This window comes from Solea solea, chromosome 13 (assembly GCF_958295425.1).
Source record: "Solea solea chromosome 13, fSolSol10.1, whole genome shotgun sequence".
In the NCBI taxonomy this organism is placed as follows: domain Eukaryota; kingdom Metazoa; phylum Chordata; class Actinopteri; order Pleuronectiformes; family Soleidae; genus Solea; species Solea solea.
The window spans coordinates 8180742-8195730 of NC_081146.1; the positions used below are offsets into that span (position 1 = coordinate 8180742).

At 40.6% G+C, this 14989-nt stretch overlaps 1 protein-coding gene across 2 annotated transcripts; it reads right to left on the reverse strand.

The window, feature by feature from the left end:
* Positions 1-8102: 8102 nt before the first annotated feature.
* Positions 8103-14970, reverse strand: flad1 (flavin adenine dinucleotide synthetase 1). Of its 2 annotated transcripts, XM_058646704.1 has the most exons (11): positions 14601-14970; positions 13462-13553; positions 13166-13334; positions 12396-12773; positions 11748-11861; positions 11389-11656; positions 10907-11054; positions 10450-10548; positions 10097-10286; positions 9020-9093; positions 8103-8908 (listed from the first exon to the last, which is right to left on the reverse strand). In XM_058646704.1, the coding sequence occupies exons 2-11, from the start codon at positions 13467-13469 to the stop codon at positions 8773-8775; spliced, it is 1584 nt and encodes a 527-aa protein (XP_058502687.1). In that variant the 5' UTR covers positions 13470-13553; positions 14601-14970; the 3' UTR covers positions 8103-8772. The 2 variants fall into 2 exon arrangements, with proteins under 2 accessions (XP_058502687.1, XP_058502686.1); XM_058646703.1 differs by lacking the exons at positions 13462-13553; positions 14601-14970 and having other exon boundaries at positions 13166-13351.
* Between the last annotated feature and the right edge of the window lie 19 nt (positions 14971-14989).

Sequence of the window (14989 nt, forward strand, 5' to 3'; positions counted from 1 at the left end):
CAGAGAGGTTTTGCTTCACTTCAAAATTCGAGAGCATTTTCAGCGGCCCTCAGAGCTAATCAATAATTCTACCAGACTTAATCTCACGTAAAGTATTCACAGAATTAATCCGCTCTTGTAAAAAGGTGTAGGAACAAATGATTTGAGATAAGTGAGTCGGTGAATAATACTTCTCGCAGAATCAGCCATTACACACATTACAAGTGTGTCACATCTTAGAAAGGAGAGAAACAGGATGCTGACTGACACCATGTGTAGCTACATGACCTGAGATGTATGAGTATGATGGAGTGGGGGCTGCAGCTGCTGTTTATTGTCATTTTTATTGTTTTACTCTCACTGACTTTGTGCATCTCTTGCATGTCACTTCACTAGTTCATCGCTGTGATATCACTCCACTGTTTGTCGCCTTGTGTGTGTTCATATGAGAAAATGAACACAGATTTAAATGACCGAAAAAAGAGAGATAAGCGAGTCAATTTAAGTAAAACATTTGCACGTCACAGAGAATGTCACATCGCAGCAGCTCACTAAATTTTTACACTAAAACTTATGCAGCAGTTGTCAGAAACAGTAATTTAGTTTTTGGTTTTGTTGTTTTTGTCTGTTTTGTTTTTTATTGGCAATTGGGAGTGCATCTGAGGACGTTCCAACTTCTCTGATTCGGTGTTTTTTAATTGAAAGGGTTATGAGTAATATCCAGAGCTCTGCTGTGTAAGTTGAACCAAGTTTAACTACCGGGATCTATTTATGTCATATCCTTTTCCACATCATTTACACATGTAAGGACAGCTCGCCAATAACAGTGTAATTATTTCCACTATATGCTCATGGTGCTGGTACTCCCAATGTGTCACACAAACAGTGATTCATGTGGACGCGCTGGATAATGAAGTAACTGTTTTAGTATTTATCTCAAGCAAGAGAACCTGTCAACACGTGTGTCAGTTAAAGGTGACGTATGTAAAATAAGTTCACCAGCGACCTTTTGTGTTTAAACTGGTTACTGCAATCCCAACGCAGGGAAGAAGCAGACAGCGGACAATTACAGTATCACATGATGGGCCACATAGTGGTTAGCACTCTTGCCTTTGCCAGCAAGAAGACCTGGGTTTGACTCCCGGTCAGAACATGGAGTTTGCATGTTCTCCCTCTGTGTGTGTGTGTGTGTGTGTGTGTGTGTGTGGGTTTTCTCCGGGTTCTCCGGTTTCCTCCCACTGTGCAAAAACATGCAATATGGGGGATTAAGTCAAATTGGACACTCTAAATTGAGAGTGGGTGGTTGTTGGTCTATGTGTGTGTCCCTGTGATGGACTGGTGACCAGTCCTGGGTGTACCCGCCTATCGCCCTATGTCAGCTGAGATTGGCACAGCTCCCCCCGCGACCCTCATGTGGAGGATAACACAGTAGAAGATGGATGGATGGATGGATGGATGGATGGTAGGAGACTGGACTGTAAAAACTTAATATACATTTAATACCAACTGACAAATGGTGCTTTTCCACTATACAGTTCTAGCACGACTCGACTCTATCAGGTACGTCATTTTCCATTACTTCAGGACCTCCTCATTGTGGACGGGGTCGTCACAGCACAGACTCCGTCTGACACAGTCGCTGAACTGAAACGGGTTGTGATTCGGTTCACGATCGCCGGCTTTCAACAGTGCTGTCGGTAAATGCACCAGACTCCTCTGTTAAATATTGAGATTTTATACATTTCCTTGCTAAATGTTGGAGGTTAACGCATGTTTTTAGGATTTTTAAGTCTTTTTAACTGATCTACTGTTCAACATTGTTCGGTTGACACTCACTTGGAACCTCACCAGAGCAGGGACTAAAAAGGTACCAGGTACTATGTATCTATGTATGAATTTTGTCTAAACAGAATGCTGTGGTTGTATGAGGGTTTTTATTCTATGGGCCTCCTAAGAGTCTGCAGTAAAGATTGAATTAAATATCCTTAATGGAAAAGCCGTGGTGAGTTGTGCTAGGACTGTAGAGTGGAAAAGCATCAAAAGTGTATAAGAGAAAAAGCGAGAGAGAATATAGACTATATTTAAATGTATCTCCACTGTAGATTCGGTCTGTAGAGACGTTTTTGAGAGGGGTACTGAGGCTCCATTCAGAATTTCTCTGCTGGTATCCACGGTGTTAAAGTGCTGATAGCTGTGTTATTGGGTCATTTTATGTCTGTATATAATATATTTATTATACTTTGATATGCTAACCATTTTATATCCCTCTTTATTCACTTAAAAATGTAATTCATTCAGCAATCTGTTTCATCTGAATCATTTTATCTGAAAAAGGTAAAAATGTCTGTTTTACGCTGATTTACTCAAAAAAAAAGTTCATATCAGAAGAATAATGCCATTTCTGAATGTTTATAATCCAGTAAGAATCAATAACCATGCCCCTCTGATGTTCAACACCTGTCATTTTTCTAACACCCTGCGACGTGTTCAACTCACGGCCGCTGAGTTCAAATAAGATCCAGTTGAACTGAGCCGAGCAGACTTTTCTTCATCAGTTTTGAGTTTTCTTGTGGAAGCTTCACAAACGTTGTCTCTGTACATTAAAGTCAGCCCCGCTGTGTGAAAGGCATTTTCTAAATGTAGCCCATGTGTGCAGCTACATGCAGGAAGTCCCGGTCCAACGTATAGCGGACTGTGTGTGCTGTGGCAAAATGAAGATTAGGCGACTGGCTTTTATTCGAACACACTGAGACCAGACACAAATGAGCCTCAGTCAGTCACATGTAATGCAGCAGCCTCCTCACTCTCGCTCCCTTTTCATTTCTTTTGCTCCCACTTTCATCCACTTTTAATGTGTGACACTTTGATACTGAACATCCCATTTCTTTCAGTTCTGGTCGGTCGACTTTACATGCAGATGGGTTGGTAATTTGCATAGACTTTTCTCTCTTGATGCTTTCTGACAATGGAGTGTCTATTCATCCTCCGTGTTAAGCATCCCTCCCAGGACATCGCCTGAATTGCTGTCTCATGCTGCTTCAGGTCTCGTTTTACACTGCAGGAACTGCTGAGGCATTGGATTAGGAACATACTCCCTCAAAGAAAAGCGCCACAGTCATCGTGGCAGGCTCATGTCTGAGCGTCTGAAATAGTTCACTCCCATATCAAAGCTCGTCGCATGTTTTTCGACACAAAGTCACGCCAACTGTGATCTGAAGTCACGCTGAGTCCCTATCACACACACCGTTAGCTCGGTGGATTCTGTTGTAACTCAGCCCCGCCAGGGAGACTTGGAGAGCAGGATTGTGTTGTGAAAGCAGCAAGGTATTATGGGCCGAAAGCACAGGAGGTGACTCGGATCACCACACCTCTTCTCTTATACTCGCGACGCTCGAATGTCACTTTCACTACCTCGATACTAATAATGTGTGTTTAGAGATACAATTAGTCTGAAATGTGCACTCACTCCAGGAACCTCAACCATAATTACTACTGGCCTAATCCTAACCCTGAACCTGACCTTAACTTGACCTCAGCCTAACTTTAAAAAAAAATTTCAATTTAAAATGTAGTAATTGAATCGATTTTTGTCCCCTTAAAGAAGACAAGTCCCCATAATGTGACTGTGTAAACAGATTTAGGTCCCCACAACATAGGAATACCAGGTACACAGGGAGAGAGAGAGGTTTGAAACAAACCTTAACCTAACCACAGTTCAAATCTTTGCCCTAAATTAATCCAGTTCCTCAGAAATGAGGTTCTGCCTCATTAGGACCAGGTTTTGGTTTCCATGAGGACTACTGGTCCAGACACGGTCAGTATTTGTAAGTATTTCTTATCATTTTAAGACCTCGGAAGCCATTTCTCCCCCTCAATGTGTATTCTGACACGAGAAGAGTTGGACAAAAATCCACGGAAAATGAGTGAGGAAGGAAGTATTGTGAAGACCTCAGTGGATCGTGAGTGGATGAGGTGGAGGAGCTGTGAAGTGAGTGAGAATGATGGAGTGACAACTGAGAAGGAAGGAGGAAGGAGACAAAACTGGAAGAGATTGTTATGATGAGACCAATGTAATAGTCTTTAGACAGCTATCATGCATCCTTCAAATATACTACTACACAAAATAAAACCAGCAACATTTATTCATGAAGTTGCATATCCCTCACCTCACTCTTCCAAGAGTGTTGCAGAACCTATGTAGCCTTCGGTTACTGGCAGTGTTTACAACATTCTTGAACAGCTGTGCGTCCACTACGCTGCCAAACTACCGTACGATACGATAACAGCTTAACACACTCTCAACAAAGGCACTGAAAAACACATTAACATGTTGTGTTATCAACATCAAATGAGATCAGCTAAAAGCCTAAAGCCAAAAGATGGTACCATGGGTACTGTCTTTGCTTGCTAACTAGTCCCCAGTGTTTTCTCTCACTAGTGCATTTGTGTTATTTGTTCATTTTAGTAACTTGCTGCAGTTCCAGGCAACAATTCGTATGCTTTCTAGCTTTGATAAATTGCATTTTGTATCGTATTTGTTTAAAAAATGCATTAAATGTGGGGTAAAGAGTGTAACGCACCCAGAAGAATATTGAACATTATGTCCTAATGAACGTATCCTACAAGAATGCTACTAGCAGTTTCAATATACAATCCCTATTTCACAAGGTTAAAAATGAAATTAAAATAAGAATAATCATCAATCCTAGAGTCACAACATACATCCCAGAAAATCTTAACCAAATCCATCCTCTCTAAATTTACAGTTGTGTATCTCAGAGACAAATCCACAGAGGAGGAAATATTCTCCTGACCAGATTACTACACTTACAGTATATCAGGGAATTTATTAAAATGTGCTACAAAAGCACATTTTACCTGGTCAGCTGACATGAATTGACCACTGCTGAGCAAACACACCAAAGACTTCAGTGCATCTCCTCCCTCCTCCTCCTCTGACCTGACTGCAGCAGCAGAGGTCATCACACATGCTCCACAGCCATCCACATCCTGTGTGTGTGTGTGTGTGTGTGTGTCTTCTATCTCATCTCTATCTGCGAGGACATTTGACCTGGTCCTCATTTTACACAACTCAAAATCAAAGAGCTTCTTGAGTGTTAAGGTCAGAGTTTGAGTAAAGGGTTAAAGGTAAGTGATTATGTTAAAGCCAGATCTGCACTTACTGTATGTTGCCCACACAGGAGCGTGTCCACTGTGGGGATGGTCCTATGGTTTACATAGGGTTTGCAAACATTATACCTGTTAATATGCCTCAGTGCTCAAACATTTCACAATAAAACATTTTTTGAAAACATGAGTGGATACAGGAAACAGAAACACTGGAGTGCTTTTACTTTGACACGGGCACAGAATGTGCTTTTAACAGATGTTGTCATGACCTCTGGATCACTTCAGGTGCTTTTGTTTGGACACTTATTCTGTTTGGACTTCTTCTTTAAACTTGGGTTTGTAGTTCTTTGTTTCTGTTTTCCTCGTTTCTTGTTTTATTTTGTTAGTTTATCCTTGTGTGTACATTGTGAAGTTTTACTTCCTGTCCAGTTTCCCCCCACCAATGTGATTCACCTGTGTCTTATTAGTTTCACCTGCCTCCCTCGTGCATTCAGTCTCGATGCTCGCCTGTGGCTTTGTTGGTTCATTTGTTTCAGTTCATGACATCCAGTTTGTTTTCCTGCGCCTCATATTTCAAGGTAATTTTTTGTTTGTGTGTGTGTACTTTATTCCATCCCCTCATGCTTTGGTTGTTTTGCCTTTTTGTGTTTTGTTTAATTAAAGAGTGATTTTTGCAAACCTGCATTAGGATCCTAATTTCTGTAAAACGTAACAAATGAAGACGTTGAAAATGTTGCCCAACATGATTTTTTTTTTGTGGTGCAGAGGGAAGAAAAAAAAAAATAGGTGAGACATGCCTCTCATTCCAACTTCATTTTCTTCATCAAAAGCACATGATGTCAATTTTGGAAATCCTGCTCCCATTTAAGGGAAAACAGACAAGTCTGTGAACTTGTGGTTCAGTATGACGGTGGCTAAATTCTTATGGGTGAAGTCACGACACCTTTGCTTAATGAAATTTACATTTCACAATGCTGATACATTTACCTATACAAACATCCTTAGTGACATCATAAATCTTATATCTATGGCAGAGTTTCCCAAACTTCTTTTTTGGGGGACCCACTTTTTCAAAGATGCCAAACCACTATGACCCACTTCACAATATAATTCAAACTGTGACAAGGGCAAATTTGAGCATTAAAAAAATGGTTTTCTTTTTTAATACCATCTCTGTAACACTCACCACTCCTCAGAGGTGAACTGCAGATATAAATCTTCAGTATAAAAGATTCAGCAAAAAGTTTCCGCAACCTATTTGTGGGTCCTGACCCATTCTCTGGGAATAAATGATCAAAGTGAAAAATGTGGAGAAAAAAAGAAAGTAAATTCATGCAGGAACCATCTTCTATCATCCAGGATTTAAAGGTTCTGATGCTGACACCTTGGCACCTGATGTACAGGACGGGTTTACAGGTGAGTCCATGTTTCCACCACTGAGTCACCCACACAATCTTAACTAGGTGGTTTTAGGTTTATATCATTACAATGCAAAAAGAAAATTAGAGTTTGATTAAATAAACAACATTAAAAGTGAAGAAACTGAAACATGATTTGTAGCACAAATATAATTCAATTGCTTTATTTTTCAAGATATTAGAAACGAAAAATGAACCTTCAAAAATTAAATTTATGAACAAGAAGGACAAGAGGATTTTAATAACATGGCCTGAAACATGGACCTGAAAACTAGACGTTACATCGTGCCACTGCAGGTGATACAGACCTGCTCAGGCTTTGACAGAGGTGACATTCACCATGTTTTAAGTTGATCCACCATAATAATAATCTTGGAGATCTTATTTTATAGGGTTGAAGTCTTACAATAAGTGTTCTTCATTTGTTATTCCTTAATAAGTAATTCACAAAGCCTATTTTCCCACTCCAAAGTTGAGATGAAAGATTGCCATTGTTTCCTCTGCAGACACATGTTAATTCTTTTAGTTTTAACAAGATGTCTCTTTGACCCCTTTCTTTTCACATCTAATCAGTGATTTACTTCTAGTTGGTGGTGATAAATGCGTGCAATATAGGCTGCGAGTCAACCTCCTAAACCCCCCGAGACCGTGTGATGTGACGGAAAAGCTTTCTTACACATTCACCTTGGTTTTCATCAGCTGTTTTATAACCAACAATCCTGGGTCCAACTCTTGCGTATGCGTCATAAAAGTAGGACGGAGTTTGAGTCGCATGAGGAGAATTTAGTGAGGTGAATTTAAGTCTGAAGGAAAATCATTTTTCTTTCACACAAATTTCATCACTGCAGACAATATGTCCCGGTGTGTTTACCGCGCCACCAAAACACACACCATTACATTTATTCTGTGATTATGAAGCCTCTGTTCATTGCCTCTTTTATTACTGTTATTATTAATAAATCACGCAGGCAGTGGAGCCCGGACAGATAAGTTAGGGTGTGTGATGGGGCCGGGCTGGAGGTGGTAATTGCTGGTGTAACAGTGTGTACAGCCCCGCGGTGGCCTCATAAGCGACCCGCTTTATTAGATCGGCCGGTATCGATCGTCGCCGCGCGGCTTTGACTAATCTACAGGCGGGGATGGAGGGATGCAGGGAGGGCGGATCGATGAGCCTGGATTCAATCATGTCTGGAAACAGAGAAGGTAATTTGCTGTAATCAGTGGTGCTAAATGGAAAACGTGAGAACAACGCGCCCGTGAGGTGCGTACAGAGAACTACAACACGAGAGTGAATACTGGAATACTGACCGTGCAAATGAAATGCTCAGTTTAACACACACTGCACTGTGCAATTATGGATATGCAGCACATGAATCAATAGCTGCTGCTGCTGCTGCTTCTCCTGCTGGAGGACGACCTTCAGTGCTGGTGCTGCACACCAACTTTCTCAAACCTGATTTTCTCACCTTGACAGAAAACCTTTTCACATTATTTAGCAATACATTTTGATAGAGTCTGTCTTTCTGGGCAGATTGAGCTCATTGGATTAAGAAATAAGACAAATGGATTCATGAGTGAGATGAATCAAGAGCTGTATTGAAAGACCTGCAGGCTGCCGTTTGTATATAGGCTCCTTAAAATAGTAACATGAAAATAGAAAAGGATGACACAGATTTATGGTTTTACTCAACAGCACAAAGAGACATTATATTACATTCACATGTATGCATGGGTGGTGTAGTGGTTAGCGCTCTTGCCTTTGCGGCAACAAGACCCCGGTTTGAGACCCAGTTGGAACAAGAATGCAGGGAGTTTGCATGTTCTACCCGTGTGTGTGGGTTTTCTCCGGGTTCTCCAGCTTACTCCCACAGTCCAAAAACATGCAATATGGGGATTAGGTCAATTGAACACTCTGTAAATTGGCTCTAAATTCATTCTAAGGTGTGAGAGTGAGAGTGAATGGTTGTTTGTCTCTCTATGTTGCCCTGTGATGGACTGGCGAACTGTTGAGGGTGTACCCCGTCTATCGCCCTATGTCAGCTGAGCTTGGCGACCCTCCTGTGGAAGATAAAGTAGTAGAAAATGGATGGATGCATGTGTAAAAACAAAAAAACAAAAAATAAACACGACTAGACCACACTCAAAATCTCATTCAGCAGTCGGTCGTGTTCAGTCTTCTGTAACTATTCACAAGGAGATGGTCCATGTGCACGTTGTGATCTGAATAACTTCAGCAGAGACTACGTCAGGCGCGGCAGTTTCGTTCTTCCTCCTCATTCTCTAGGAGGTAGGCTGGCTTGTACCGCTTTATCCCTCTCTCGTCCACCATCTGCAGGGCCACGTTTCGACAGGTGTTGTCCATACTGCCCAGTGAGGTGTACCTACAGGTCAACATGGAGTTTAAGATGAAGAATAGTGGCGCTGCAGCTGTGACAGTGTTCAGCTCCACAATAAAAGGGACATGTACGAAGAGGGAATGGATGCATTCTTACCCTTTATCGTAGAGAATACAGTAGGGCACATATAACGTCCTCAAGAACGACCAAATGTCGTGATAGGTCCAGTCCTGTGAAGAATAGGAAATCACCCATTTTAATTGATCTGTGACCAACAAATATGTATTTCAACACAATATAACCATTAATGTGTCATACTAGCTGCAAATGTGTATGTATATATGTGTATGAATAAGAAATGTTTTGGTACAAAATATAACCTCTAACTTCACAAGTGTACATTTCTTCCATTATTACGATTATTATTACCATTACTATTATTATGTTGGTGATTATTGTCGTTTATGTTGTTGTTCTGCCTCTGTTTGGTCATCATGAACAGAATCGACACAACAATCATTGCTGTGTCAAACAATACTATAATCAGACCTGAGCGTTTATCCCGTCAAACTGCTGAACTGGATTTTTAGGGCAGAAGAATTAAACTCTGAAACTTTTCTTGGATGCTTCTTTTCTTGTTTTTAGTCATAGTCAAACCCGTTTGCAGTTGTTTCACAATGTACTGTTCTTCGTCTTCGTCTGTTTTGACATAAAACAAAACATTTCCTGTGTGCAGCAGTGTGGGAAAGTTGCTGGGAAACATGGGGAGAGTAGTGTGGAACTAATAGGCTTGATGTTTTTAATGTAATGAATGTAATTTGTTTATATTTGAAATTTACAAAGCAGTGACACAGCTTTTAACTGTGCAGGGGTAATATAACACTGTAAAACAATGTTTATCTGTACTCCTGTAAACCTTAGGCTGGATGAGAACATTTCAATTAAGTGCAACAAGGGAAACCGCTTAGTTAAGTAAGAAACAAAACACTAAAATACACAATGAATAAATAAAGACGGCAAATTGAAGGATTCCGGTGCTTGATAGGGGAAGTAACCGTGAATTTCCACATTGTGGAAATTCTTGTGTTTTGGTTACATATGTGTTGCATTTAAAGGAATTCGTTTATGGGAGTTGCTACACCACATGCTTGGAAACACAATCCAGTATTAGAGACATACTGCGAGAGGGCCTCTACATGAATTGAGTGCTTTGTGTGTGTGTGTGAGTCTCACTAGTAATGGGTTGACCCTCATGTATTCTGGCCAGCCAGGGTCAGTGAGGCACAAGGGTGTGAGTGTGAGTGAGTAGGGGTCAGTCCTCCTGGTCCCCATCAGGACGGCCTTCAGCTCCGGCTTCCTCTCCTGCACCTCGCTCAGCGCCTGCCGAATACTGCCCTCCACAGAGAACAGATCCAGATCGTATCTAGGGTGACACGTTTTTTTAAAAAAGATGAGCTGCCGTGTTGTCACACAGGGAGGATGAGGAACATTTTTTCCACCAGAAAATGCAAATATTGCAATATCACCTTTTTAAAATGTATAAAATCAATTGAAATTAATTTATAACAAATTTCTACAATACTCACCTTTTGATTGTGTCCTGGACAAATCTCTCCATTTCTGGGAATGGAGAAACGGTACGGATATACAGAGCTTTCAACCTGTCTTTACCATCTGGATTTTGCCTGAAAGTGACAGGAAGAGAGAACAGAGACATTAAAAAAAGATAAATAACAGCGGGACAGAAACAGATTAGATAAAAGTCCATTCTCCTTATCATTATGTCCCTCTATCTGTCCTGGTATGTCAATTAAGTGAAATAAGTCTGTCTTGTCTGAGATTTTTCTCTGTGTAGTTGGTCTCCACCTAATTTCCTTATTTCTTACTGTTACACCTTACTGTGCACAAGTGACATCATTATAGTTTTAATTTAAGTCTCCTTTTCGACTCTTTTCTCTTAGGTCATTTGTTCTGTCCTGATGAAATCTTTTCTCCTCATTAATTGCGCTAATTGTCTCATCTGGTCTTATCCCCTACTGTTACCGTCTCAGTGCAGCATAGTAGAGATGGAGCAGCGCCGTGCAGTCTTTGCCTCCGTTGAACCCGACACAGACCTCCTCTGTCGAATACTGATCTAGTGCAGCCTCTATCGTCTTCAGAGCAGACAGAACTTTCTCACCCAGCGGTGTCCCTGTGGTGAATGAAATCGACGAAGGACATTTTACAGTTCTACAGAGGATATAAAAAAAAATGTTAGGAGTAATATCAATGATCCCTCATATCTACATCAAATAAAAATAAAATGATCTTCTCATCCCTCGTCTTTGTTATTGATGCAGGCTTCTATTCCCTCTGCTCGTATTCTTTTTTCCTTTTTTTTTATAACCCATTATGATTTTACAGCTTGTTATAATTGTCTCTTGGCTTCATTGGTCTCAATGCTTGTGTAAAAAGTAGAAGTTATAATATTCACTTTTATATTAAGCTGACACAGTTTAACTATCCTCTCCCACCACCCGCCTCACCATTATTTGCCAGCATGTAAACCTCAGCAGTAGCAATGGACACGGGGTCAGTGATTAAGGGCACCACTCTCCCCTTGGGCAGTTCATCAAGCAGCTGTGCACAGGCTTTGTCCACCTCGTCCTGGCTGTCCGAGTCCAGGACCAGCCTGACTTTGTGATAGTTGCTAAGCCAGTCAGGGTAAGAGCCTATAGCCACCTTTCTACCACAACTCGCCTGCAATTTAGTCAGCACAGGAGCGATCTCTGTTTCATCTGCATCCACAAACACCTAGAACAACAATTTTGGATGAGCTTCTCTGTATTAATGTTCAGTATTAAGACAGAAACTTTAAATAATAAATGTCTGGTGTAGGCGTTACCTCTCGAGTGTGAAAAGTAGTCCCAGAGAAAACAAAGAGGTGCTCCAACCCACTGAAGGCCCGCTCCATCAGATATGGAATCCCAGGAAAGATATACACATTACGCACACTGACCTGGGGATATACAATAATAATATATTGGCCAGATCATCAATAACCTAGTTTCCATTAACAAGTATATGACATTTTGACTACATTTTCAAAAATTAAATTCAGTTAGTTCACTGATATAAGCAGTAGATGGCACAAAAGTCCCTGCCACCACAGAAAGATAAAATGGCACAACTTGATGACGTAAATAAAGAACGTCAGTAGCTATTATATATGGTCATGTCTCATTGCTGCTTCAATACATTACTGTAGTGATATTTGCTTCATGCACTAAATCAAAGAATGCCTCTGTATGAATCTGTGTTATTAAAATTACACCAAAACAGGATTAAACAAACATTAGGCATTAGAGGATTTTGACTTAACGTGTTTTCATCTTCAATTTAACATTTTTACTAAAAACCTAAAGAAACTGCAATACACCAAGAATTTGTGTGGATGGCATGTATATTTTTCTTTAATAACATAACTGAATGCATTTCCCAGATAATCTTAAAAACAACTGCTATATTCCTGCTCTGTCACGCACTCACTCACCAGTGGGTAGCGGAGCAGCTGTCCAGTCTGAGGATCCGTCCCATAGTTGAGTTTGGCTGAGTTTGGCACCATGGCCATCTTCATAGCTGCACTGTTCTTGTCCACTGTCCCAAAGAATTGTTTCACCAGCTGTTCAAGCTCTGGGTGAACATATAACTCCTCTTGGAATGCCATGGCAATGCTTTGAAAAGTGACATCATCATGGGTGGGGCCTATGCCTCCAGAGGTAATGAGGTAAGTATACTGAGGTGAAAGGAGGGCCACCTCTTTGGCAATGACCTCCTGTACGTCTGGTATGACTGTGATGCGCTGCACGGACACTCCAAGCTTCCTTAGTGCACGTGTCAGAAAGGCACTGTTGGTGTCCACTGTGTGGCCCTGGGAGATGAAGGACAAGAAACAACAAATTGCATTATTTCAAAGCTGTGTTCTCATCACATTCAAAAACTTGACAATGACTTCAGTGTCTTGCTTGACAATATTAAAAAAAAGTACATTTCAAAAATCGAGACAAAATCGACGGCTTCATGTTGAAATCATTATTTGTCAAGTGTCGAAATAATGGTTATAAATGCCATTTTAAAAAGTACTTGACTTAATTACATATTATCCAGAGAGCACTGCGGTATACTGATGAAAATCTATATCATAAAATCAAGATATATCAATCATATTTATTTATAAATCCACAAACCTTTAAGAGTTCGTATCAATAATACAAATATGGCTTCAAAATAATACAATCCACAACACCACTAACACCAAATCACCTTCAGTATCTCATCTCCAATGATGACAATGGCTGCAGTGGGAACGTCTCCATTGACTGCAGAGGACGGACTTGAACCCTGGTGGTTTGTGGACATTGTTGCTTTGCTGAGTTGAGCTGCCAGTCTCCTCACACGCACCGCTGCTCTACTCAAGTTGGGAAGAGTAAACCTGGGAGACATGAGCATAAATATGCAATTATGCTCACTTGCTAAAATATATAAAGGTGTTAATTCTCAGCGCTTTATGGCAATTCTATGGCCACAAGAGAAAAAGAAAATATCATTTTTAATCTCACATCAACATAAGGAATCCATTTGGACTTTCCCAAAGGGTTTCAATGAAGCTCAGGTCCTCTTCTCCTTCATAACTTGTCCTGTGAGGAAAAATCTTGGGAGACACACATGAAGTTGCAGATTAGAAAAAATAAACAGGTTTTTTTTAGCAAAACAATTGTGGTCCAACCCCCCACCCCCCATATGGACCCCCATGGATCTCCACAACTACATCGATGTGTGATTATTCTATATCACTTTATTAATTTTATAGGCAAAATCACAACCGTGAGTATATATCAATACCTATGTTGATCTGATACGGTCATTTCACATCATAGAATTACTAAGCTGTTAAGGACACATTTGTGCTGCATTGACGCATTTACCACCACAACTGTATGACAATATTCTACTTAAATGTTTTCATCTGATCCAGTGAGTTTGACCAGTATCAGACCAATACTATGTATTATATCTGCTCATCTCTTATAAAATACTGATACATGTTCATGCTGGACAGCCAAGTCCTTAAGGGGTCAATGCTACAACAAGTGAGTCCTGTGGATTAGTTGTCTTACGCAGATGTGAACCACCTTCTGTCTTCTGCAGCACATATTAATCACAGACTAAATGACCCACATGATTTGTACGTTAAGTGCTCATTTAAATGCCCAGTTTAGGGCTTAAGCAGACGCAAGAGCAATAAGTATGTGTGCCAAAGTGACAAGCAATGCGTACGCTTGCTAATTGGCTGAGAATTTTAAAAGACGAACTTATAAGACGTGCTAAGATGTGAAGTATAACTGAAACTGGGAGCAAAGGTCGATTGAGCAGCTGCCAGATGACGAAGTACAGGGAGTGTGTTAATTTAGGGTTATTACAAATGTATACAGGACAGTTGCACGCTACTCTCGCCTAAACTACACTATAACATTTGTGTAACTGAAAACTTCTGAGATAAAATGTAATATACATCAGGAACAAAAACCCGCTTTCATACTTTCACAGTTGAAGACTGTTTGTATCCGTCTCCTTGCTAGGCTTTGAGACACCGGAAACATACAAGCAGTGCATTCAATAACACTCACATAGCAGACATGGTTATGTTGTTGCTTTCTTTCTAGCACTTAATGGTGAGAAGAAGCAAAAAATATCTTACTTTACTAATGTGACAACAATAACGAGACACTTCTCCTCCTGAGCCGCTGACTCCTTTCGTAACATGTTTGTACCAATGTGTCAATCAAAGGCATAACCGTTGATCGTCCAATCACAAACGAGTAAATGGTTCACGAGTTCTACAACAGCCAATCAGAATGAAGAAGGCGGGTCTCAATGCAAAGCGTCATTCAGTGCACACGGAAGTGACTGTCAGAAAATAAATCGTGTGTTGTGCTCCAATAAACTAAGCTGGTATGGAATAGCGCGTGTCATTTGACAGAGACTAACAAGTCGTCCACCTGAGAGACAAGGACAGAAAGAGAGAGAGAATTAATCTGCAGCTTCAGCACTCGATTAACGTGGTCTTAACAGATGTCGAACCAAGGT

Excerpts from the sequence above, each read along its gene's own strand:
- flad1 (XM_058646703.1), bottom strand. The coding sequence starts at position 13,351 with ATGCTCATGTCTCCCAGGTTTACTCTTCCCAACTTGAGTAGAGCAGCG. Across the intron at positions 11,055-11,388 it reads TTACATGCTGGCAAATAATG|GGACACCGCTGGGTGAGAAA; the intron begins GTGAGGCGGGTG and ends CATTCACCACAG. Across the intron at positions 8,909-9,019 it reads TGTATTCTCTACGATAAAGG|GTACACCTCACTGGGCAGTA; the intron begins GTAAGAATGCAT and ends GTTGACCTGTAG.